The 25,148-nt window shown below is 40.8% G+C and overlaps 1 protein-coding gene across 1 annotated transcript in view; it reads left to right on the forward strand.

The window, feature by feature from the left end:
• The first annotated feature begins 8,742 nt into the window (after window positions 1-8,742).
• LOC120020659 (suppression of tumorigenicity 18 protein-like) overlaps window positions 8,743-25,148 on the forward strand; it is a 49,600-nt gene continuing 33,194 nt past the window's right edge. Inside the window, exons 1-2 of the mRNA XM_038964364.1 lie at window positions 8,743-8,925; window positions 14,514-15,536. Of these exons, the coding sequence (XP_038820292.1) occupies window positions 8,743-8,925; window positions 14,514-15,536 (1,206 nt within the window). The remainder of the gene's footprint in view (window positions 8,926-14,513; window positions 15,537-25,148) is intronic.

Below are 25,148 nucleotides of genomic sequence, written 5' to 3' on the forward strand. Positions count from 1 at the left end.
ATTGTACTCAAACTACACTGAACAAAAACAAAAATATGAATGCAACATGCAACAACTTCAAAAATTTTACTGAGTTACAGTTCATGTAAAGAAATCAGTCAATTGAAATAAATGCATTAGGCCCTAATCTATGGATTTCACATGACTGGGAATACAGATATGCATCTGTTGGTTATAGATACTACCTTTAAAAAAAAAAAGTAGGCGTGTGGATCACAAACCAGTCAGTATCTGGTGTGACCATTTGCCTCATGCTGCGTAACACATCTCCTTCGCATAGAGTTGGTCAGGCTGTTGGTTGTGGCCTGTGGAATGTTGTCCCACTCCTCTTCAAAGTCTGTGCGAAGTGGCTGGATATTGGTGGGAACTGGAACACGCTGTCGTACACGTCGATCCAGAGCATCCCAAACATGCTCAATGGGTGACATGTCTGAGTATGCAGGCCATGGAAGAACTGGGCCGTTTTCAGCTTCCAGGAATTGTGTACAGATCCTTGCGACATGGGGCCGTGCATTATCATGCTGAAACATGAGATGATGCTGGTGGATGAATGGCAGACAATTGGCCTTAGGTTCTCGTCACGGTATCTCTGTGCATTCAAATTACCATAGAATAAAATGCAATTGTGTTGTACGTAGCTTATTCCTGCTAATACCATAACCCCACCGCCACCATGGGGCACTCTGTTCACAATGTTGAGATCAGAAAACCGCTCGCCTACACAGCGCCATTTCTAATTGGTCACATACACATGTTTAGCAGATGTTATTGCGGGTGTAGTGAAATGCTTGTGTTCCTAGCTCCAACAGTGCAGTAGAATCACAGCGTGCCAGTGTCCATCAAAGGTGAGCATTTGCCCACTAAAGTAGGGTACAACGCCGAACTGCAGTCAGGTCAAGACCCTGGTGAGGACGACGAGCACGCAGATGTGCTTCCCCGAGACGGTTTCTGACAATTTATGCAGAAATTCTTCGGTTGTGCAAGCCCACAGTTTCATCGGCTGTCCGGGTGGCTGGTCTCAGACGATCCCCGCAGGTGAAGGAGCCAGATGTGGAGGTTGTGAGGCCGGTGGGACGTACTGCCAAATTCTGTCAAACGACATTCTCTGGCAACAGCTCTGGTGGACATTCCTGCAGTCGGCATGCCAATTGCACGCTCCCTCAACTTGAGACATCTGTGGCATTGTGTTGTATGACAAATCTGCACATTTTAGAGTGGCCTTTTACTGTCCCCAGCACAAGGTGCACCTGTGTAATGATCATGCTGTTTAATCAGCCTCTTGATATGCCAGACCTGTCAAGTGGATGAATTATCTTGGCAAAGGAGAAATGCTCAACAACAGGGATGTAAACAAATTTGAGAGAATTTAAAATAAAAAAATATATTTTTAAATTCTGCAATCTTTTATTTCAGCTCATGAAACATGGGACCAACACTTTACATGTTGTGTTTAGTTTTTTGTTCAGTGTAGTTCCATCAGTATCAGTTTGACTGATTCCTCCCTCAAATGTGTCTCAACACATCAGCTAAACTATTACCCCAAATAGGCCTATCCGTTATTCAAGTCAATAGGCCTTGTGCTTCTCCAAATGCATCAGAATAGAGCTATACCATACAAAATATTCAACAACTCACAAGTAGTTGTGTAAGGTGAATGAGGAGCTCAAAGTAGCTAGCCGGGAAGAAAGTGTTGTCTGTCTGAAAACCAGATTGTTCTCTGTATGTGGAGAGGCATTTGAAGGCAGGAAGGAGACCTTGGTTTCTACTATAGTATTTAGTCGCCCACAGCAATATGAATGAAGAGAAAATGACTGCAATGCAGGAACTTTGAGAGTTATTTGTAAAACTATACAACTGCAGTAAATGTACAACCTGTTTTTCTAAAAACATACAAGAAAAAAAACATTTTAAAACGTCATTTTAGAGATTGGATAGCTACGTGCATCATACCCTGAATGTTACCTATGCATAACATAGTAGCACCTTGTCATATGGAATTGGTCTCTTTAATACCATCAGCGCAACAAGTTGATTTGATAGAAGCATCTCCTCTTGACTCGGCTCATGTATGAAAGACCAATAATAATCATCAAAGATACTCCAAACTGTAAAATGCAAGGGATAACCAACTACCCCTGCTTTGAAATGGCATATACGAAGAATTATTTCCTCCAGGCTTTTATGTACTTGTCATCAGATGCGATTCAAACACTCTAATGTTGTAGAGTTATAGTGACATATCAAAAAGATGCAGTGAAAGAGAGCACGCACAATGAATGTCATATTTAGACTGTTAGATTCTACCCTTTGTTACTCATCTCTCTATTTCAAGATCATACATAAGTTGAATGTGATTTTCTTGCATCTTTGACACTATAAATTAGATAGAGGGGCAGCAAATAAACAAGTATTATTCACTGAGTAAATATATGCATGAACTCAAAATGGGTAAATGAAAATGAATGGGAATGCATTATAGCAATCTTATTTTTTCAAAATCTAAATGAAACGGGTCTGTTGGAGAAGAACCAGTGGCATCGCGAAGGCTGGAACTGCAAACCAAGGAGTAAATAGACTTAATGCCATAAAATTTCCCCCTATTCATGCTATAAGAATGGGGTTAGGGAAAGAGATTAGGTTATACATCTGCTGTCAGAGACTGGAGAGACCAAGCAGAGAACTTCACCTAAACAGAATGATCATCAAACAGGCATGTCTCCTATCTTCTCCTTTATTGTCCCTTCTTTCATTCGACTACAGGCACAAACCCAGACAGGTGCAGATTTAATACCTGATGAAATGAGCGAGAAATATGAGGGAGTAAGCAGCAATATCTGGATCTTACATTTTCTACCCACCACATATGAAGAAAAAACACTGTCACTATTAGTAACACATATTCACATAAATATGGATATTTTGTCATTCAACACTGCTATTTACTGTGTTGTTACTGCAAATGTACTTCTGATGGCATAGTTTTGTATGTAATTACTACCGTAGAGATAACTCACCATAGGAAAGCTGAGGTTTTGGGGCTCCTGCACTCACTAAGAGACAGTGCGTAGGTTTATAGTTGAGTAGCTGTGCTGTGCCCTAAAGGCAAATATGAGGCAAAGTTTGGTAAGTAACATTCTAACGTGTGGTTAACAAGATTTCTTTCTTATCTTGAGTGTAACAGAAAGTATAAAAAAGTGTACTATATGCATTTGACGTGCTCTTTAAGTAATTTTCACATTCAGTTCAGAATCGTATGTAATCCTCTCAAATATAGAGTGAACTATTCCAGTTGCAAATGAGAATAATTATTCAAATACCACACACAACACTAAATCCCATTGATTTCAGTGCATGACACCATTTTTCCATTTCCTCCTCCCCGAAACAAAACAGCAAAGAAGCCAGTAAACATTAAATATCTGTTGTTTTATTGGGGTAATCTGGCTGCTTAGTAACTGACAAGTAAAAAATCTATACAAATAGTTTTGGAGTGTCTGAAAATAGATAGTCATTTAAACTGTAACTAACAGCCATGCGTTTTCCAGCTGCAGTGGCAGTGTTGAGGAAATGACACCAGCTTTGATGGGTTGTATAGCTTTTGAGATGAGCCTCTTTATGCCGCTTGCAGTTCCATTATGGCTTTGTTCGAAAGCTTGTTTACCTGCTGATAACATACACTGGTGGATTCAGGAGCACCGATCCAAAATCTGCTGCCAAAGTCACTCAAGTCTCATTGTACCACAGGAGGAGAAGAATGAAATGTTTACGCGGAGGGGAATGCAAAATGCTAAATGTGAAATCAAACTATGGGACCAATAAGGGATCAGAATAACTTTGCCAAGGTTTTATTTTTAGGCCCAGTTGCAATGCTAGCTTTCTGGAAAATGGTATATTTTTTTTGCCTGTGTGCTCTCTATGGCTAAGCTTGCACTCTATATTGGGGGGTTTCTATCATTTTTACAAAATGGACAAACAAAAAGCGACATTTATGATAATTGTGGATTCAGTTTTCATGATGAAATTGAATTAAATCATGGATTCAACCAAACAATCTATTCTATACCATGCATCTCATTTGGTCTGTAGGTGTTTAATTTTAGAGAAGAAGCTATGTTTGCAGATCAAAGGCCTCCTTTTGCTTTGTATATATAATAACATGGGCATGCAGGACCAGGCCCTCTGTGAGTCATGGCCCCAACATTGGGCCCCACACCCATCCACAGGCAGGTCTCCAGGGGGCCAGCAGGGCCCCCAGACGGCCATCCATGAGGGCCAGGTGACCCTGTCTCTGGGGTTAGCAGGAAACACTAAAGAGGGATGGGTAGAGAGGCTGAGGAGCTACTGAGTGTGAGTGTACGAGGCTGGTGACGGCAGCTGTCAATGGTTTGGAAGGAGAAGCCAGACAGATTGTGCGTTCTGCTGGTGCAGCCAGTTCGCCACCTGGCAGGCTTTCCCTTGTTAGAACTTCTTGCTGTTTCTGTTCTCGTCGTCAGAGAGATGTTTTTTCCCTCTCTCCTCGTTTGCGTTTTCATCCAGGAGGGAGATTTGAGATTTGCCAAATGGTTTAGAATGCTTTTGTATGAAATTATTGAAAATGTGCACTCTACGTTCTAGACAAAGTAGGCAGGTTAATCAGTGGCACTATGTCACATCACATCTAAAGCTATGGAAGTATCCCATTGATTCCCACAATAACATGAGTGATCAGCTTCTCCATGCCCATAAAACACATTACCCATTATAGCTTACTATGACAGTAATTAAGCAGTTTGATCATTTTAATATTGTCCTTGTCATGATATCTTAAGAGGCATTAATTACCATTAATTAATGAACATGTACAATATTGATTAATGATTGATTCAAGTTATCGGTCACCTCTCCCTCTCCAGGCATCTGATTGACAAGATAAAGTATAACACGTAGATGTTATTATAATTTTTTTTTTCACTAGCTAACAGCCTGATGCAATTAGTTAGTCATTCCCACATGTACTGTATCACACCCGGAATCTAGATGTGGCTTCACAATTTCCTCCTATAATGCGTATGTGGCTCTCACCACCACTCACTTCACAACAACCACTGCCATCTCACAAATGAATACAGAGGGACGTGATTCAGTTCCAGGTCTTAGCTAATAACAGCAAGAGTCTGAAACTGGAGGTTGTCAATCCATTCTGGGATTTAGAATCATGATGTAGCCCACCAGTCATCTATGGTAAGATGTCTACAGAAGATTTATTGTAGACTATACATCTGATGTCAATATAAGTACTAGGCCTTTTCCTCAAACACTGCCTAACAAGTAACAAAAGTGCCTTTCCAATGGCTGAAACCTCTTCACATGCACTTATAATAACCTCTTAATTCCTTAAAGAGATTCAGATGTGCAAATGCTATACTGTGTATGCACCATGTCATTGCTCTCTCTCGCTCTTCTGTGTGTGCATCTTGCTAGCTGTCACTCAAATGGCGAGGGACTGAAGCTCATTGATTAGAATTCGAATTGCTAAGAGGCTGGCCCACGTGGGATAAATGTAGGGAAAATGCTGCAGGACAGCTTCCAGAGAAACTGTGGCTTTCAAACTACTGATTTTGTGTCTAATTGAGGTAAAACAGTAATTCTGCTCATAGATGAGGTATTTATGAACGACACATTGACACATCCAGCCCAAAGTGGCAGGTTTAAAAAATACTACGTAGTCGCCAAAGTTCCAGAGCATGTCTTGAACAGGCATAACTATAAACTACAAGGATTGCAGAGTGTTCTATGATGGAGGTATCAAAGGTCAGAGGAAGTTCCCTCCAACCAGTCACAGTAGTAGGCGGAGACTATTATGGCGAATTTCCACCAGAGATTTACCAAAAAGGCTTATGAGGTTGAAACACATTGTGGCTTGTGTTTCCCAGCTCCACGGCATGGCTTCAGTGTCCCAGTGGGCAAATGCCTCAGTGGATCTGCTCTGACTTGGGGCCAAGGCCAGGCCACTGGTACCTTTCAGCTGGCATTTACATAACAATGGCTGACTGTGTACTAACTGTGGGTTAAAGGTAGACTCAGCTAAATGAAGTTGACACGAGCAGCACCGCAGATACAGTATTGAGATGAGCGAGATGCTAGACTTCGCTCTCACAGACACACACAGTATTTGTGCATGTGCATGGGTTCGCTTCACACTGTTCACAGTATGGTAGCCAGGGCACCAAAACGGGGGAGAAGTTGAGGCTAGCGCTTCAACGCTCTTAGTTGTTTGCGGAATTTGACCCAATATGCCGTTTACTTTCAGCCTCTATATCCTATTGCTGAGTCTACCTTTAGCACCTTCTACGGTTAACACATTACAAAGCACCTTCTCATAAAGCAACTGTCTTGACGATGCGGAGGTTGTTGATTCTGTTTGCCTCAAGTCTTAATTCTAGTGTCACACTCCTGATGGAAACAGTTGCGGAAAAAGAATTACACTAGAGCTTACTTAAGCAATAAGGCCCAATGGGGTGTGGTATATGGCCAATAGACCACAGCTAAGGGCTGTTCTTACTCACAACGCATCGCGGAGTGCCTGGATACAGACCTTATATTGGCCATATACCACCAACCCCCGAGGTGCCTTATTGCTATTATAAACTGGTCACCAATGTAATTAGAGTAGTACAAATAAAAAAATTGTCATACCCGTGGTATACGGTCTGATATACCACGGCTGTCAGCCTATCAGCATTCTGGGCTGGAACCACCCAGTTTATAAATTCACATAAACACTGGCAACACTGTAGGTTAAGTCTCAGTTGGAATTGCGCCCCATTAGAAATCCAGTAGAGATCCACCATCCTTGATACAGCATACCTTTCTAAGACGTAGGGGAGTGACATCAAAAGTAATGTATGAATTGTATAAAGTCAAAAACTTAAGCAAAACATGAAGCAACTTACAATTAACATGTTGGTTGTTGTGCTGACATGCTAGCTAGCTTATAAGATCAAAATTACAAATGTGTGTGGTCCACCTGTCCACGATTTGTGAAGCTAAACTATAAGAAGTGAAAATATATAAATGATGCATTTAGAGCCTTAAATGTTTTTGTGACATTACAAGCTTGCAAAACTAACTACATGCAACTTCAGAATAAGAATGCTTCTGAACACAACTAGAGGTAGCTACGGAAATCAATGAGCTGATATAATTCATCCTATTTTTGTTTGTTATTTCCCAACTGCCACAACTCATAGAGAGACTACAGTACAAACATGGCTGTGTCCCCTAAAAGAAGAACAAGGAGTAGTAGAGGTGAAGGGTCAACGCCAGCTGCTAAACAGAAAAGCTCACTGTCTGTTCAAGTTGGGAGGGAAGATTTTTTTTTCTCTCCAGAAGATAGTTTGCAACAAAAGTTGCACTGTTGGCCTGTTGAGTGTGGTGGTGTGGTGTCAGCTGGTCCCAGGCCCAGTGGCCCTCACCGGGCTCTGCTCTGCTGACGGGAGGGAGAGTGGCTGGTGGCTGGCCACGGCTCAGGACATGGCCTCGTTTGTTCACGGTCCCCCATCTCTGAAAAGAGTTATGCTGTCTGCTTTGAATGGACAGCGTTTTTCTTTGTGTGCTGGATCAAAACAGAGGGGCAAAGTTAGTCAGCAAGTTGCATAGCTATCTGCATTCTAATTCTTCAAGCCTCTTTTGTATGAAGTTTGGACATAAAGTTTCACACTGTGTTTGACGTGACTGGGATGCTGGAGGTAAGAGATCATTTTTTACCCCCCAAATACAAAATAGAACAGGCTAGACTGTAATTCAATAGTCAGCTACTTCTCAAATCTATAGACTACAGTACTGTACAGTAGCCTACAATCATCATAAAACTTCAGAATATAATAAATGATGGTACAGTGAGTATAGGCTATGTAGCTCAAATATTTATATACTTTTTTGAATCTGATCTATTTTCTAACCACAGGGTATTTGACTATGAATCCCTGGCACTTTTTATGTTACCTGAAGGCAAATGGTACAGATTTCTACAAGTTATTTACAACAACAGCCAAACCATTCCTCTGGAAACTAGGCTGCAGATCAAAGGATTGGTTTGATCTCTACTTAGCATATTTGTTTAACCTAGCCAGTGATTCTGAAAAGTGCACACACTTTTGCCGTGATATGCAGAGCACCCTTTATCCGTCTTTTTCTTGTGTTAGCTCTGGATTTAAGTACTTTCTGTATTTAGGAGACAACTGGATTTGCCAGCTTTTGAAATTTAGTTGCCCACTGCTAGCAGTCTTGGCAGCCAAGGATAGATAACTAGGTATGTTCCACCGCTAATCCTGATCGGCCTTCTAATAGTATTTGTGGACTGTACAGCACTCAATTAGGGCATAATGTGCTATTTTTATTTCCTTTAAGTTGGATTAAATGAGAAAATGTGTTTTGCAGTTTTTGCATGTCTACTATTTACTTTTTGAAGTATTGTTTTATTTAGCAGTTTTATTCGGGCAATGCTGCTCTGCTCTCAACACACATGGATGCAAAATGTCAAGCAAAAAAACAATGTCCAAGCGCTCTAAAATAAAATACGTCAGGGCAATCAGCACATTTTCTGGAAAGAGAATGCTTATGCACACAATGCCCTAATTCTCTCTTACTTCGGGCTTTGGGAAAGATGAGCACAGGTTTATTGAGAGCCAGAAAAGAGGGCAGATGGCTCACAAGCGGGATAAACCTGGGAAGTCATGCTGTAAATGTGTTTTACAGAAAACAATGAAAGGAGCGGACAAAGCGATTGTGGCAAAGTCCTTTGGAAAATGGAAAAGCAGCTCTCAAAGGTCCAGGACCATGGAGAAGCCGGATGAGCCGTCTGAAGAAAGCAAGGAGGAGAACCTTTCCAGCTGCACCTGTGAGTCCCCACGAAAAGGCAAGAAACCAACAACCTATGGAGGAAAAGTACCTCATTTCCTTATTTAAAATAGTCATAGGCCTATTTCTCTCAGCTTATTTTTCTTGTGGCCATTTTAATTATTACTAGCAGCATTGTTTTCAATTTGACACTCTCTAGCTAGCCTGCTCTATCCAGCCAGTGAACAAACAAACCACATTGTTGGGCAGGAGAATTCCTTTTGAGCGAAAGTGTGTCTCCAATGATACCGCGTTGCCAGGAAAAAGACAAAGCAAAAAATAGCAAACACAAAAACAGTCACAGGTGCATGGGACTGAGAGAGAACCCAGTGAATGGTCACTGCAGTCCCTAGGAGGTCTTTCAGTGTAAGCCAGTGCGGTGGGTGGACTTCTGACAAGGACATTGGTGAGCAGCCAGGTGGAGTGTGTAACTGAGAATGCTCCTGTTTATTCTTTTCACATGCTAATGTAGCTCCAATCTGACTTCTCTCTCTATGCGGCAGAAACTTTACTTTGAGTCTACATTCATTCTTTCCTTTCAATACCTACAGAAGCATTTTGATACCTTGCATGCATTCAACGTAATCATTTATGATATGCATTGAACATTAATTAGTATACGGTATTAAACTGCTGCAGGTGGTGAAAGAACGACAATCCAGTGTGACATGGAGATTAACAGGCCTTTTAGTGGTACTCTCTCAAAGTAAGGTCTGACTTTCCACTCCTATTTGATGTACCCCTATTTACTTCCACACTTACATTAACATGTGTTTGTCTTATCAGCATACACAGTTTGCATTAAATATCCGGAAAGGGCAGATACGCTCCACGTTCTGTACACATGCACCAATATGAGGACAGAGGAAAAAGTGTGGAGTATGTGGATGATACGAACAGGTCATTTAGCCCATCTTGGCTAATGGACCCGCAATTCTGTCCAATTGATCAATTATCCATCTTGTTACCCTCTCATAACACCAACCTTACAGTAAATAGCTACCTTTAAAATGTATCATAAGCTATCATCTTACGCTGAACAAAAATATAAACTCAACATGCAACAATTTCAAAGATTTAACTGAGTTACAGTTCATATAACGAAATCAGTTAATTGAAATAAATTCATTAGGCCCTAATCTATGGATTTCACCTGACTGGGAATACAGCTATGCATCTGTTGGTCACAGATACAGTACCTTAAAAAAGGTAGGGGTGTGGATCAAAAACCAGTCAGTATCTGGTGTGACCATGATTTGCCTCATGCAGCGTGACACCTCCTTCGTATAGAGTTGATCAGACTGTTGGTTGTAGCCTGTGGAATGTTGTCCCACTCCTCTTCAATGGCTGTGCGAAGTTGCTGGATATTGGCGGGAACTGGAACACGCTGTCGTACATGTCGATCCAGAGCCTCCCAAACATGCTCAATGGGTGACATGTCTGGTGAGTATGCAGGTCATGGAAGAACTGGGACATTTTCAGCTTCCAGGAATTGTGTACAGATCCTTGCGGCATGGGGCCGTGCATTATCATGCTGAAACATGAGGTGATGGCGGCGGATGAATGGCACGACAATGGGCCTCAAGATCTCGTTACGCTATCTCTGTGCATTCAAATTGTCATCGATAAAATGCAATTGTGTTCATTGTTCATAGCTTATGCCTGCCCATGCCATAACCCCACCGCCATCATGGGACATACGTTGACATCAGCAAACTGCTTGCCCACACGAGGCCATCTGCCTGGTACAGTTGAAACCGGAATTCATCCATGAAGAGCACACTTCTCCAGCGTACCAGTGGCCATCAAAGGTAAACATTTGCCCACTGATGTCGGTTACGATGCCAAGCTGCAGTCAGGTCAAGACCCTGGTGTGCAAACCCCCAGTTTCATCAGCTGTCCGGGTGGCTGGTCTCAGACAATCCCGCAGGTGAAGAAGCCGGATGTGGAGGTCCTGGGCTGGCGTGGTTAAATGTGGTCTGCTGTTGTGAGCCCGGTTGGACGTACTGCCAAATTCTCTAAAACGACATTGAAGGCGTCTAATGGTAGTGAAATGAACATTCAGTTATCTGGCAACAGCTCTGGTGGACATTCCTGCAGTCAGCATGCCAATTGCACGCTCCCTCAAAACTTGAGACATCTGTGGCATTGTGTTGTGTGACAAAAGCACATTTTAGATTGACCTTTTATTGTCCCCAGCACAAGGTGCACCTGTGTAATGATCATGCTGTTTAATCAGCTTCTTGATATGCCACACCTGTCAGGTGGCTGGATCATCTTGGCAAAGAGAAATGCTCACTAACAGGGATGTAAACAAATGTATGCATACAATTTGAGAGAAATAAGCTTTTTGTGCATATGGAACATTTCTGGGATCTTTTATTTCAGCTCATGAAACATTGGACCAACACTTTACATGTTGCGTTTATATTTTTGTTTAATGTAGTTCAATCGTTTACGTATCTGTGCATATCTGTCTTTTCCAAGTTCAGTTCCTGAAAAGGGCAATATGGCTCCACTGTACTACAAAAATGTTCATCCCTTCTAGTGTAAACTCCGTAAATAGCATCAAAGGCAGCATTGTCACTTGCACCTCTAGCATCTTTTCTGCATAACCGACCACTACAACAGGCAGTCTCAGGGGACATACAGTTTTCCTATTCCAGCCCCAACCCTGAATTACTGTGTGTTCAGTGTAATTATAAAGGAGGGTTGTTGCCAGGCTATAATGCAGAATGCCAGGTGCACACTAGCTGTGTCTCCCATTCCCACTAACTCACAGAGCCGTATCTACACAGCCTACAGGAAGTACCCTAACCTCTAAGGGATTGTGCTGCTACTTCATTCAGCAGTAATCAGTTTAGATTTCTCTCTCTATTCCTTGTTGAAATGTTGAAACCTGAAATCAGCCATATGTCTGCCGATAAACATACATCATAAAGAGGGAAAGGGAGAAAGTGCAACACTTGGTGGTGCTCTATTTTCCTAAGCCTGCTTAGGTTATGTGACTGAGCCACAGTTGCTCTGTGAAATTGTATCCCGATACTGGCACTGCATCCTTGTGAGGGAGTCTTGTAAAATGGGTTTACTTAGCGCCTTTGCTGGCATTTTCCGAAGATAGCAAATGCACAAACACTGCCCATGATCGGATTAACTGTACAACAAAATGATGTAACTCTTTGTCTTTCTTGTGTGGCATAGGTTTTCCTCTGCATGAGTTTAGTGGTCAGCTCAAAATGTAGACAGGGATGTTACAGAGCCAACATGCAGTTCAGCCATAAGACAAGTAGCACTATATAATATACAGTATATGAAAAGATTATGTCTCTTCTGTAGTTTACCATTGGACATGAATTGATTGTAAAGCGCCCGTCTCCAAAACACTCCATTTTAAACGACCGGGTCATATAGACCTGCTGAGAGTGAGATACCCTTGCCCTTGGGCAACCATCCATGGAAGCAATCTCCCATAGTAACACACACTCCATCAATCTCAATCGAAGTATACACCTACTGAATAACACTTATTAGTTATTATTAATGGCGTTGCCCTTTTTTGCAAGCACACACGTCTTGTTGATGTCCTTCTCTAAGGCCTTCCTATGGACGCAAGGTAGTTTGTAACCATGTATACATATAATATACTGTATGACACTGAAATAAACCAAAGAATGCAGTATCTTGTACAACGTATACATGGCCCACACATGTACTGTACACCTGGTGTTCTACAGAGACTAGAATACAAAGATGTATCAAGGCCTTTCTTTAATCACTCAATTACAAATCAGTTGAAATATCTCCACGTATCCTACTTATTTACATTTTAATTACTACTATTACTTATTTTTCATTTTTTGGGGGATGTAACCATAGAAAGCTCAATTCCTCCCCTACACTAGAAAGAAGCAAAATGACTGTTTTTGACTGGAGGTTTAGATGCTTGTTTATCACTTTTAAATACCATCATCTTTGCTGAAATCCCCTCTCAAAAGAACCTTTCACTTGCTGGAATAAATTCAAATTAAAATTTAAATCCCTCTTTGCATTTCTTCAGCCTCTTTTAAAATAGCTGCCTCCTTTTAGAAAGCTGTTTATGTAGTGATCTGTTCATAATCCAGTTTGTTTCTCAACAGCGAAAAACACAGAAATCGTATTATCACTATCTTGGAGAGATGATGCGAGAAATCAGGAAGTATAAATGTCTGGATCTGTGGAAGTTTTCAAAGTGCTAAATCTGAAAGAATAAGGCGAAAGCCCTTTGATGAAGTACTCTGAACAGTAGCATTTGACTTGCAAATATCGATAGTACATTGTACTGAGAGAACTCAGAACGTATCAAATACCTTTTGTGATGTTATTCAAAAAACTAGACAATGGCTGTTCCTTGAACAAATATACAGAAATCTTTCTCTCATTCACAGCAATCTGAAATATGTGCTAGGTAGATAACTCAATGTTCTACCATGTGATATACAGCTTTTTGTACTGAGCGTATGAAGATTTAACCACTGGCACAATGGGGGAACCTTACATGTCAAGTCTTCCATAATTCTATAAACAACAACCCTTCCCAATCGCACAAGGCTCACGTCTAATATTTTGTAGAAATCAAAATGTAATCAAGAATTTAATTAATAAAAACTGAAAAGTGCCTTGTGATAATAACTATCCAGTTGAAAATATGTAAAATAACTGGGAAGAGCCTGTTGGAAGATTTAATTTGCTCCAGCTAGATTGGGTTTATTGTTGGAAACAAATTATAATTGTGCCTCTAGAAAGTTAACAATGATCTAAACAAAAGGAAATCAATGGCCGAGCCCATTAATCACTCAAAGCAAGCTACTTGTGCTGAAGAAACTTACTTGATAATCAATTTCTTTGTTTTGCTCAAAAGGGCATTTGCATTCTGATTCACGTCAGCAAGCTTCCTGTATTGGGCGCAATCAAAACATTGTAAACCACATTAATGGGAGTATTTTTGTATTTTCAAGTGTATCTCTCTCTGTGTAGGCATCATGAAAAGCTGTGGCTGTCTTACAAACTGCTGTAAACGGCTGTTATTAACACGGACCCCTGCACTACTAATAAGGGTCAGTGTTGATTTGTCAACAACAATTATCAAGGTGAAACATTGTGCCAGACTCTTGTGTTTAATTAATTAAGACTTATGATTTTGGCATTGATAATACTGACCTTCGAGCACAAGTACAAGCAATCCAACTCTGTCTGCAGAGATTCTGCTAAAGATCATAGGTTATAAAATGGAGGCGAATTTGTAAGCTATGCATTGCCGGATGCTACTTATTATTACTCCTATCAAGACAGTCTACTGCTCATCAGCGTCATCGTTACAGAAGCCATTAGACACACCTGTTGCCATTGTTTGTGGTCATCCTTTTGCCTGGCCATCCCAGGGGAACCACTGCTTCCCTGGCCTTTGTAGGCGGGTCTGTTTGTCTGCTTATCAGACATGGAGTTAAGATCTGTTGAAGACCCAATGAGACTCAGACCAAGACCCAGCCTTTTATACTCAGACCCAGAACAAGACCCAGCCTCTTTATACTCAGACACAGAACAAGACCCAGCCTCTTTATACTCAGACACAGAACAAGACCCAGCCTCTTTATACTTAGACCCACAACAAGACCCAGCCTCTTTATACTCAGACCCAGAACAAGACCCAGCCTCTTTATACTCAGACCCAGAACAAGACCCAGTCCCTTTATACTCAGACCCAGAACAAGACCCAGCCTCTTTATACTCAGACCCAGAACAAGACCCAGCCTCTTTATACTCAGACCCAGAACAAGACCCAGCCTCTTTATACTCAGACCCAGAACAAGACCCAGCCTCTTTATACTCAGACCCAGAACAAGACCCAGCCTCTTTATACTCAGACCCAGAACAAGACCCAGCCTCTTTATACTCAGACCCAGAACAAGACCCAGCCTCTTTATACTCAGACCCAGAACAAGACCCAGCCTCTTTATACTCAGACCCAGAACAAGACCCATCCTCTTTATACTCAGACCCAGAACAAGACCCAGCCTCTTTATACTCAGACCCAGAACAAGACCCAGCCTCTTTATACTCAGACACAGAACAAGACCCAGCCTCTTTATACTCAGACACAGAACAAGACCCAGCCTCTTTATACTCAGACCCAGAACAAGACCCAGCCTCTTTATACTCAGACCCAGAACAAGACCCAGCCTCTTTATACTCAGACCCAGAACAAGACCCAGCCTCTTTATACTCAGACCCAGAACAAGACCCAGCCTCTTTATACTCAGACCCAGAACAAGACCCAGCCTCTTTATACTCAGACCCAGAACAAGACCCAGCCTCTTTATACTCAGACCCAGAACAAGACCCAGCCTCTTTATACTCAGACCCAGAACAAGACCCAGCCTCTTTATACTCAGACCCAGAACAAGACCCAGCCTCTTTATACTCAGACCCACAACAAGACCCAGCCTCTTTATACTCAGACCCAGAACAAGACCCAGCCTCTTTATACTCAGACCCACAACAAGACCCAGCCTCTTTATACTCAGACCCACAACAAGACCCAGCCTCTTTATACTCAGACCCAGAACAAGACCCATCCTCTTTATACTCAGACCCAGAACAAGACCCAGTGTTTTAAAACTGTGGCAATCTCAAGACCATTTAAAATGTTGAAATGCGATCCAGACCAAGACCACTGTAAAAAGTCAGCAAGAAAAGGCATATTATTCCTAAATATTATCCATTCATGCCCAACAGGCTCACACATTAGGGAAGCAAGGCGCCCTGGCACTTGTGTGTTTAATCATTCCTTCTTGGCCACATAACTCTGGTCAGAGGAGGTATTGGGCGATATATTTTAACCATGAACTTAGATACTACTAAAACCATCTTGTCCAGAACCATTAGTCCAGACCCACAGCAGAACATTGGGTGCCGAGTCACAGATCCAGACATTTTGGGCACTGACACCCAGACCAATGTGGTCCTTAGTGGTCTCAATATCAGGACCATGATATTAGTCTGATAAGGAATCGGTCCGTTTAAGTGTCAGTTAGTTGTTACAGAGCTTCTGTAGGCCATGGTACACCAACTTAAAGAAAGACATGAAAAGTACGGGAAAAGTCTGCAATCACACTTTTTCACCATCACAGCAGATCCCTCAGTTATGCTATGTAGCTTTTGCAGTACTGCAGTAACTTCGACATAATATAACGAGGCTTCGATTAAGCATTGGGTGTGCGTCTTTAAAATATAGTGTAAGGTCGCCCACAGTTATACACTAGTTCTCCCCAAGGGTGCTGTCGGGTAGTACTAATCGTTTCTTTAACTGCGATGTAGTGACATGCAGTGAAGATAATGATGCCCGTGGAAAATGTTGTTTATTTTCAAAGAAACCTTCCCTGCCTGTTGACATCAACATAAAGATAGTTACACATCCTGGAGCTATGTCAACAACATGCACTTATGTTTTGTTGCTCCATATTTGCATATGCAAATTTTATTTATTTAATGTACCAGTCTTTTTATGTGACTCTTTCTGTGATGAACAAGGCATCAAGTGGTTGCACAATGGCAGACGGATGAGTTTACAGGGTTCACACTATAAACCAGGAGGTGGTGATTGGCTATTCATCTTATTTGAGGACAATTATGAAGCATTTTATCTTAAATTAACCTCACTTTATTTTAGAATATAATGATATTAACATATCCGGTTAATGACTGGAGAATATTAATGCCTACTTTGTTGTATTGAGTGAAAACTAGAGCTCTGTTTTGCCATGTAGTTGACTGTATTTGAATTGAGATAAAACGTGAAAAGGTTGGTTGACCTCATAAAGGTAATTTATGGTTCTTACCATGAAATAAATAAACAATGGAAAACATTATACAATACATGACCTAAAGTATGTGGACACCTGCTCGTCATTCCAAAATCATGGGCATTAATATGGAGTTGGTCCCCCCTTTGCTGCTATAACTGCCTTCGGGCAGGTAGCGTTCTTCTGGCATCCGCCAAACCCAGATTCGTCCGTTGGACTGCCAGATGGTGAAGCGTGATTCATCACTCCAGAGAACGAGTTTCCACTGCTCCAGAGTCCAATGGCAGCGAGCTTTACACCACTCCAGCCGACGCTTGGCCTTGCGCATGGTGATCTTAGGCTTGTGTGCGGCAGCTCAAGCCATGGAAACCCATTTCATGAAGCTTCCGACGAACAGTTCTTGTGCTGACGTTGCTTCCAGAGGCAGTTTAGAACTCGGTAGTGAGTGTTGTAACCAAAGACAGACGATTTTTACTCGCTACGTGCTTCAGCACTCGGATGGTCCCATTCTGTGAGCATGTGTGGCCTACCACTTCGCGGCTGAGCTCTTGCAGGGCAGAAATTTGCCGAACTGACTTGTTGGAAAGGCGGCATCCTATGACGGTGCCACATTGAAAGTCACTGAGCTCTTCAGTAAGGCCATTCTACTGCCAATGTTTGTCTATGGAGATTGCATGGCTGTTTGCTCGATTTTATACACCTGTCAGCAACCGGTGTGGCTGAAATAGCCGAATCCACTAATTTGAAGAGGTGTCCAAATACTTTTGTATATATAGTGTATTTGTAGGTTTTACACAAAGCCTGTATGGTGCTCAAAAACAATAGGGTGCTTTGACATTTCACTTCTTTGCTAACATAATTTGCAGCAGAATGCAGAAAAGCTTTTAGACACAGATGTGACCAATTGTAATACTTTTCTGAATGCAATCAAACACTTTCTATAAACACGAACAGGACTTTTGAAATGTGAACCCTTGTCTGACATGTAATTTCCTCCAACCCACTCCTCTTTTCATTTCTCCACTAACTCACCCCCAGTTTTGTGCATATTTCCTCTTGATGAAATAGTTTTGAAAACACTATAGGCTGGTTAACGGGTCATGTTGTAGGCTTTGGGATAAACCTTTTTGCAGATTAATCAGGGACAAAGCATATTTTTTGCGTGTTTGCGTTAGACTTCCACTGAATTTGTGAAAAACCGAACTGCTGGTCTTACTACACTGTCCTCTGTAATGGTTTTCATTTTGTCAGGATTGTTGTTGACAAGTTGATCCTTTTTAGGGTTTTATTTGATCGATGTGTTATTCTCACATTACAACAGTCTTACAGTAGTTCAGGACATGAAGTAATCGGTACTTTCTTGGGCAAATGCTTATGATGTTCTTTCACTATGATTGTCTGCATCAGGCTAAGGAAAGAAAGGAACATGCTTTTATTATTTGATATGATTTTTAAAGTGATGGCTCTATGCTTTCATATTTTCTAAACCACCATCTCACAGGAATGATGCAAAAGAAAGAACAAAAGGAACACGACTGTACTCTGGCAGTCCCTCTTTTCAGCATGTACCAATGGCTCTTGAAATACAGTTACAAAATTAGACTTTCAAATTAGGTATTAAACAAGTTGATGATCAACTGCCAAACCTTAAGTAATGATATACCCCAGCCATCCTCAAGTCCCCAGCCTTGCATAACCAAAATTCGCAGATGACAAAAAAGCACAGAAAATTCATTATTATTACACATGGTGTTCACACGTCTCTCCCCAGAGACTGGAGCGGCACAACCTAGAGATAAGCGTGTTTGGGTGGCCCCTGTTGTCAGCTGGGGAAGGGGATGCTTGCATCTCTAAGAGGCCCCTTACGGGTATCACTTATTTGAAAGGCTAAGCTACGGCCCCGTACCCCCATACTAACCCCCCTCCCCCCGCCCTGCTTCCTGCCCCTCCCCTCCCGCCCCAGGCTCCACCCAGAAGTGTGGCTTCCTTTTGTCATTGTAATCTGGCCCTGTTTGCTAAACGCTTCCACTGTTTACTCTCTGCTATGGGGGCTTGTATTAACAGGAGTCAGCAGGACGCGGGTGACATCACTGGCGCTGGGGCTGGGGGGCTTTTGTAAGAACTGCGTTTGTTCTCTCTCTTTATTCCCCCTTCTCTCTCTCTATCCAGGCCTGTCTAATGCATGTGCTAACTCAGGAGGCTGACATGGCCTACAGGGAGGAATTACACCGAATTACTTAAATATCTGCTATGCAGCAGCTAGCCTTCCTTCCTTAGTCACCAAACATCACTTCCAGGTCCCTGCCTTTTACTGATAGCTAGTCCTCTCCGGTAACAGAAAAGGGCTAGGACAAAAGGGGTATTCATTCAAATAGGAGAAGAAAAAAAAAGACAGACAGGTACTAAGATACAGAAGGGGGGAAAAAAATCAAATTAACAGACAAGGCTTTCATGACATACTTTGGTTGTTGTTGCCGTAGCGATAAAGTCGCAGACATTGAAACTCGTCTGTTGAGCCATTGTTATCATCCCTGGCCATCTGCTGCCGAGGAGTGACATTCCCGCTCATTTGCATGATGAGTGATATATGGGAAGCTTGGGAGAGCATATGCCCCACTCAGTCCTATGACAAAGCAAGTGAAAGTTTTAGAAGCATTAATATAAGGGGTGGAAATTAAAAAGGAGAAAAAAAATATGAAGATAAATCAGTGTGTGTGTGTGTGTGTGTGCGCGCGTGTGTGTGTGGTGTGTGATTGTGTGTAGTGTACTGTGTGTGTGGAGGGCTAACGCCTGCATCTGCCTCCTTGTGCGCCTGTTTGTGTGTTTGCGGATGTGGGAGTAGAATGAGGAGGGGGTTGTCTGCTGTTGATGTGCAAATGTGCATCATATTGAAGGGCTGTGAATGGGGAGGTGTGACGTAAAAAGGGACCCGAACGCAGGTGCTTATCTCCAGGCTGTCAAAGGCACAGTATGTCATATTCCTGGGGACTACCTTTCAAAGACACAGCACCAGCTCGGCCATCAAGCGACTGGGGGGAAATCAAACTTTCTGGATCATAGAAGTAGGTTTGTGTCAAATTATTTTCCATAATAATAATGTAGTGGTTATGCTGGTGTTGGTGGTCAGTTGTTTTTGTCATTGACATCAATCGTAGACTGTGAGTGCATGTGAAAGACGAGCGTTTTTACCCTCTTGATGTTTGACGCTGTCATATGACTTCATCAAAAGCTGTTAGGGCTATATACCGTCTATAACTGTTTTACAGTTAATGCACATGGATAAAGCTATTTGACAGATGACTACTAATGTGTTAAATGAGTTTGCTATGACTAGTTTTACGATATGAATACACAAATAATATACATTGTGCACTTCAAGAAAGTATTTTTCTGCTAAACACAGGATGATTCTGTGTTCTTAGAAAACCTAGTGGAAAACAGCTTCTGCTCAGGTCTCCGACTGTTAGAGAGGAGATTATATGGCTCAACCTGGTTTTTAAGAAGTATGACCTATTTTTTATCATCCAGATAACATTAGATGCTGTCTACACAAATGCTGTGTGTTTAATTTAGCTAGAGTATAAGCTACGGTCTTAGAAGAACGCATGTTAGTAATGTGTGTAGAGACAAAGCATTGTCAGGTTGTGCTGGACGGCTTTCGCAGTGACAGCTGTACACACGACTATCGAGCCGTAATGCACTTCAACTTTGACTTAGCCTTCCGGTAACATGGGAGTTTGTTGTTGAAACCGTTTCTTACATTTTATTTAGGCTTTAGACTCAGCTTATGTACAGCAGGACTTTATACGACGGTAACCTAAGACAAAAGTTGAATGAATGTTTGTTGGAATCCTGTTGTATTCTAAATGTTGTATTATAGTCGGGGATACGTGTTCATTGAGACTTTGCGGTGGCATACATGGTCCATACCTTACACTTGAACAAACTCTGAAGAGACACAGTACTCCAAGGTCTCCAGGGAAACTGTTGATTTAGTAGGAAGGATGGATGTTGCAAAGTTGATCATTTACTGGTAACTATCAATAGACTTAGGACTGTGCCTTGGAAGGGCAAAGCTAGGAGAATATTTTAAGGGATAATTTGGAAGACAATTTATGCATTTTTCATAACATACTGTAGGTAGGGATTTTATCAAGACAAGTGGTGGGTTGATAAGTGCGTTGTGTATTGAGAAACACACAACTAGTGCAGCTCAGGATTTTTTACAGGCCTTTGCTTAGTACACATGATTAAATTAACATACAGGCGTAACGTGTTGTGCGGGTTAGAAGACTTTAATTGGATTAAAATCCTTAAAGTAGTCAGTAAATTTGCGTCAGCTTCTTTTTTAAGATGTAAAAATTTATATATTTGTTTGTGTAGTTTTCTATTTGCACCTTACGTTGTTTTGTTAAGCTTAAGTAAGCATGCAGAATAAAAAAAGCATTCCAGCTTGTCATTTAAACAACATGTTCCTGTTGGAACAGTTTAGAACAGACCTCTCAAATATTACATTTTGTATCCTGTTATTGAAAAACCATACTAAATAAAACAAACAACAAAATGATCTATTTATCAACTTCAAATCCCTGAATCCCATTTGACCTGTGATATTTTAAAAAGGCAATGAGGTATACAGACCATTACGCCATGTCATATATAATAATTATTTTCAAGTTAGGTATGTCCAATAAAACGAGTTAGAGACATGTAATAACTGAGACAAACCACTGAGACCATGATCATATAGTCTCTTTACATGCTCTTGCAATACCACAGCTACAACAACACAAAGATTCCGGATGATATGGTATTGTAGTGTAAACAGTAATCTCCCCTCTACACTCTTGCTGTACTTTATGAAGCCCCCTTCCTCCTCCAAGCAAGTCAGTTGCTACATAATAGGGTAATGTTAGATCTGCCCGCACTCCTGTATGACAACAGGAGCTGTCCATGGTACCTAGAGAGTAACGACTTTGTTGTCCAGAGGGGGAGGTGAAATGACAAACTCCACTGCTGCATATCGTTTTTTTCTTTGTGAAAAGCTTGCTAAGTTGAGTTCTATGACGGTACATTGATTGTTCTATGGGATATCAAGTGCCCTCCTGTGACTTGTTAACTTTGTCACTTTGCACTCGACAAATCTCTCCATAACTCAACAAATAGATTCAAATAGTTATTCAAGACAAGAGCACACTTTACCTTTCAAAAATTAGATTGAAGAGCAAGTCAAATATAGAGAAAGTAACTGTTGAGCACTGTGAAACACTGCAGGCAGAAAATAGTTACAGTATAAAATAATTGCAGAAAATGCTCAGCGTTCAGTGTCCATCCAACATATATTTTGTTACCTGTTTTTCCACAATCAAACTTCACTTAGTTAATCCATGAAAATGAATTATGTGGATTTAATTCAGCAAGGTTTCAGAAATGTTCCATCTGCTGTTGAGCAGCTGGTGAAAGGATAAATGTAATTAATTACTTAACTTTTGAACAGAATTCCAAAAAAACTGTTCTATTCGTGTATGATTGGGAATGAATTTGAAATGTACAACAGCAGTATGTATTTGTTATAACAATGCTGAATTAACCTTTTTGCTGCATGTGATTGGTTTTGGGCCAAACTGATATTCACACCAAAATTGTATTTTTCAGCTTTCAGAAAGTATTCATACCCCTTGACTTATTCCACATTTTGTTTTCTTACAGCCTGAATTCAAAATTGATTAAATAGATTATTTTTCACACCCATCTACACACAATACACCATAATGAAAAAGTGAAAACCTGTTTTTAGACATTTTTGCAAATGTATTGAAAATGAAATACAGAAATATCTCATTTACATAAGTATTCACACGCCTGAGTCAATACATGTTAGAATCACCTTTGGCAGCGATTACAGCTGTGAATCTTTCTGGGTAAGTCTCTAAGTGCTTTGCACACCTGGATTGTACAATATTTGCACATTATTATTTTTAAATTATTCAAGCTCTATCAAGTTGGTTGTTGATCATTGCTAGACAGCCATTTTCAAGTCTTTCCATAGATTTGAAAGCCGATTTAAGTCAAAACTGTTACCAGGCCACCCTGCAACATTCAATGTCATCTTGGTAAGCAACTCAAGTGTATATTTGGCCTTTTAGGTTGTTATCCTGCTGAAAGGAGAATTAGTCTCCCAATATCTGTTGGAAAGCAGACTTAACCTGGTTTTCCTCTAGGATTTTGCCTGTGCTTGGCTCTATTCCGTTTATTTTATCCCCAAAAAACTCCCTAGTCCTTGCAGATGACAAGCATACTCCTAACATGATGCAGTCACCACCATGCTTGAAAATATAAAGAGTGGTACTCAGTGAGGTGATGTGTTGGATTTGCCCCAAACATAACGCTTTGTATTCAGGACATAAAGCTCATATCTTTGCCACATTTTTTCCAGTTTTACTTTAGTGTCTAATTGCAAACAGGATGCATGTTTTGGAATATTTTTATTCTGTACAGGTTTCGTTCTTTTCACTCTTTCATTTAGGTTAGTATTGTGGAGGAACTGCAATGTTGTTTATCCATCCTCAGTTTTCTCCTATCACAGCCATTCAACTCTGTAACTGTTTCAAAGTCACCATTGGCTTCATGGTGAAATCTCTGAGCGGTTTCCCTTCTCTCCGGCAACTGAGTTAGGAAGGATGCCTGTATCTTTGTAGTGACTGGGTGTATTGATGCACAATCCAAAGTTGAATTAATAACTTCACCATGCTCAAAGGGATATTCAATGTCTGCTTTTTTATTTTTGACCCATTTACCAATACTGTAGGTGCCCTTTGCGAGCCACTGGAAAGCCTCCTTGGTCTTTGTGGTTGAATCTGTGTTTGAAATTCACTGCTTGACAGAAGGACCTAACAGATAATTGTATGTGTGGGGTACAGAGATGAGGTAGTCATTCATAAATCATGTTAAACACTATCATTGCACACAGAGCAAGTCCATACAACTTAATTACTTGTTAAGAACATTTTCCTCCTGAACTTATTTAGGCTTTCCATAAGAAAGGGGTTGAATACTTATTGACTCATGACATTTCAGCTTTCACATTTTTATGAACTGTTAAACATTTCTAAAAACATAATTCCATTTTGACATTATGGGGTATTGTGTGTAGGTCAGTGCCACAACATCTCAAATTAATCCCTTTTAAATTCAGGCTGTAACACAACAACATGTGGAAAAAGTAAATGGGTGTGAATACTTTCTGAAGGCTCTGCCTCTGTTTTATTGTCATGTAGGTCTTCTTATAGATCTATATGTATAGGATTTCAGCCAATATGATGTTTAGTAACCCATATTTGTGCTTTGGCTATATCAAATTAATATAAAACCCACAATGGTTTAAGTATATATAATGGATTCTGTATAATGATAAAGCACTAATCCTCTGAAGATCAATGTACTTAAGGCTATATATGTTTAAAATGCTCTTGTGGATCTGAGTGGGATAGACTATACATTTATTCCTGGCTGTGAAGTAGCAGTTGCTAGATATTTCCTGATGCGGACTATGAGATAAGTATTTAGTGATAAATACGAAATATTGAAATACTATATAAAACTTTGATATTATAAATGTTGTATAACCTAACTCAGATCATTTGATATATTCATATATGATCTATCTAGAAATAAATTAACTGAAAAGTGAACAGGTAGTATTATTTTTAAAGAGAATACATGTAAAATGTATCGTTTTTAGTGCTTGACATGTTGGAGCTATAAGCGATGTCCCTAATTAAAATTACATGGGATTTGTTTCCGCTCTTTTTTATTCAAAATATATTTTAACATTACCTTGATTGTAATGTTACCTCATTGGCTGCGGTTTTGTTTGTTGGCCTAACTATAAAGGATCTGCTTGTACCCTTGTGGGTTGGGAAGAATTAGGATTTATGAATTTATTTCCTCTGTTGTATTGTTTAAACAGCTTTGGTTTAGTTTTGATCCCTTCCTCTTGCCTTTGAGGCTGTTCCACGGTGTCAGCTGTTGACTGATAGTAAGAGAACTGCCTCACAGTGTGAATGAAAGAAAACTAGCGGTTGGTAAACACTGATAAGGGATAAATAGAAAGCGGTCAGGCAGAGATAGTTCTGTGGGAGCCCAGATTGTGTGCGGTCTGTTAAAATGAGATTCTGAGCCTGTCCTTTTTATTCTTACCCCCTCCCCTCCCCTGTTCTGTGTTTGTCTGGAAAATCTCCAGTGACCCTGCACGGCAGTCCCAGGCACTATTCTCTTTTTGTGTTTTGTTTTGTTTTCTAACAAGGGTCAAGTTGGCCAATAGACACGTCCCTGATGCTTATAGACAGCTGTCATGACTGCAAGTACTTACAATAATTCATTTTGCAAGGAATTATAGGTCTGCTGCTCTAGAAACACAGCATCAGTGAAATC

The sequence above is a fragment of the Salvelinus namaycush genome, chromosome 25 (genome assembly GCF_016432855.1).
Source record: "Salvelinus namaycush isolate Seneca chromosome 25, SaNama_1.0, whole genome shotgun sequence".
Lineage (NCBI taxonomy): Eukaryota > Metazoa > Chordata > Actinopteri > Salmoniformes > Salmonidae > Salvelinus > Salvelinus namaycush.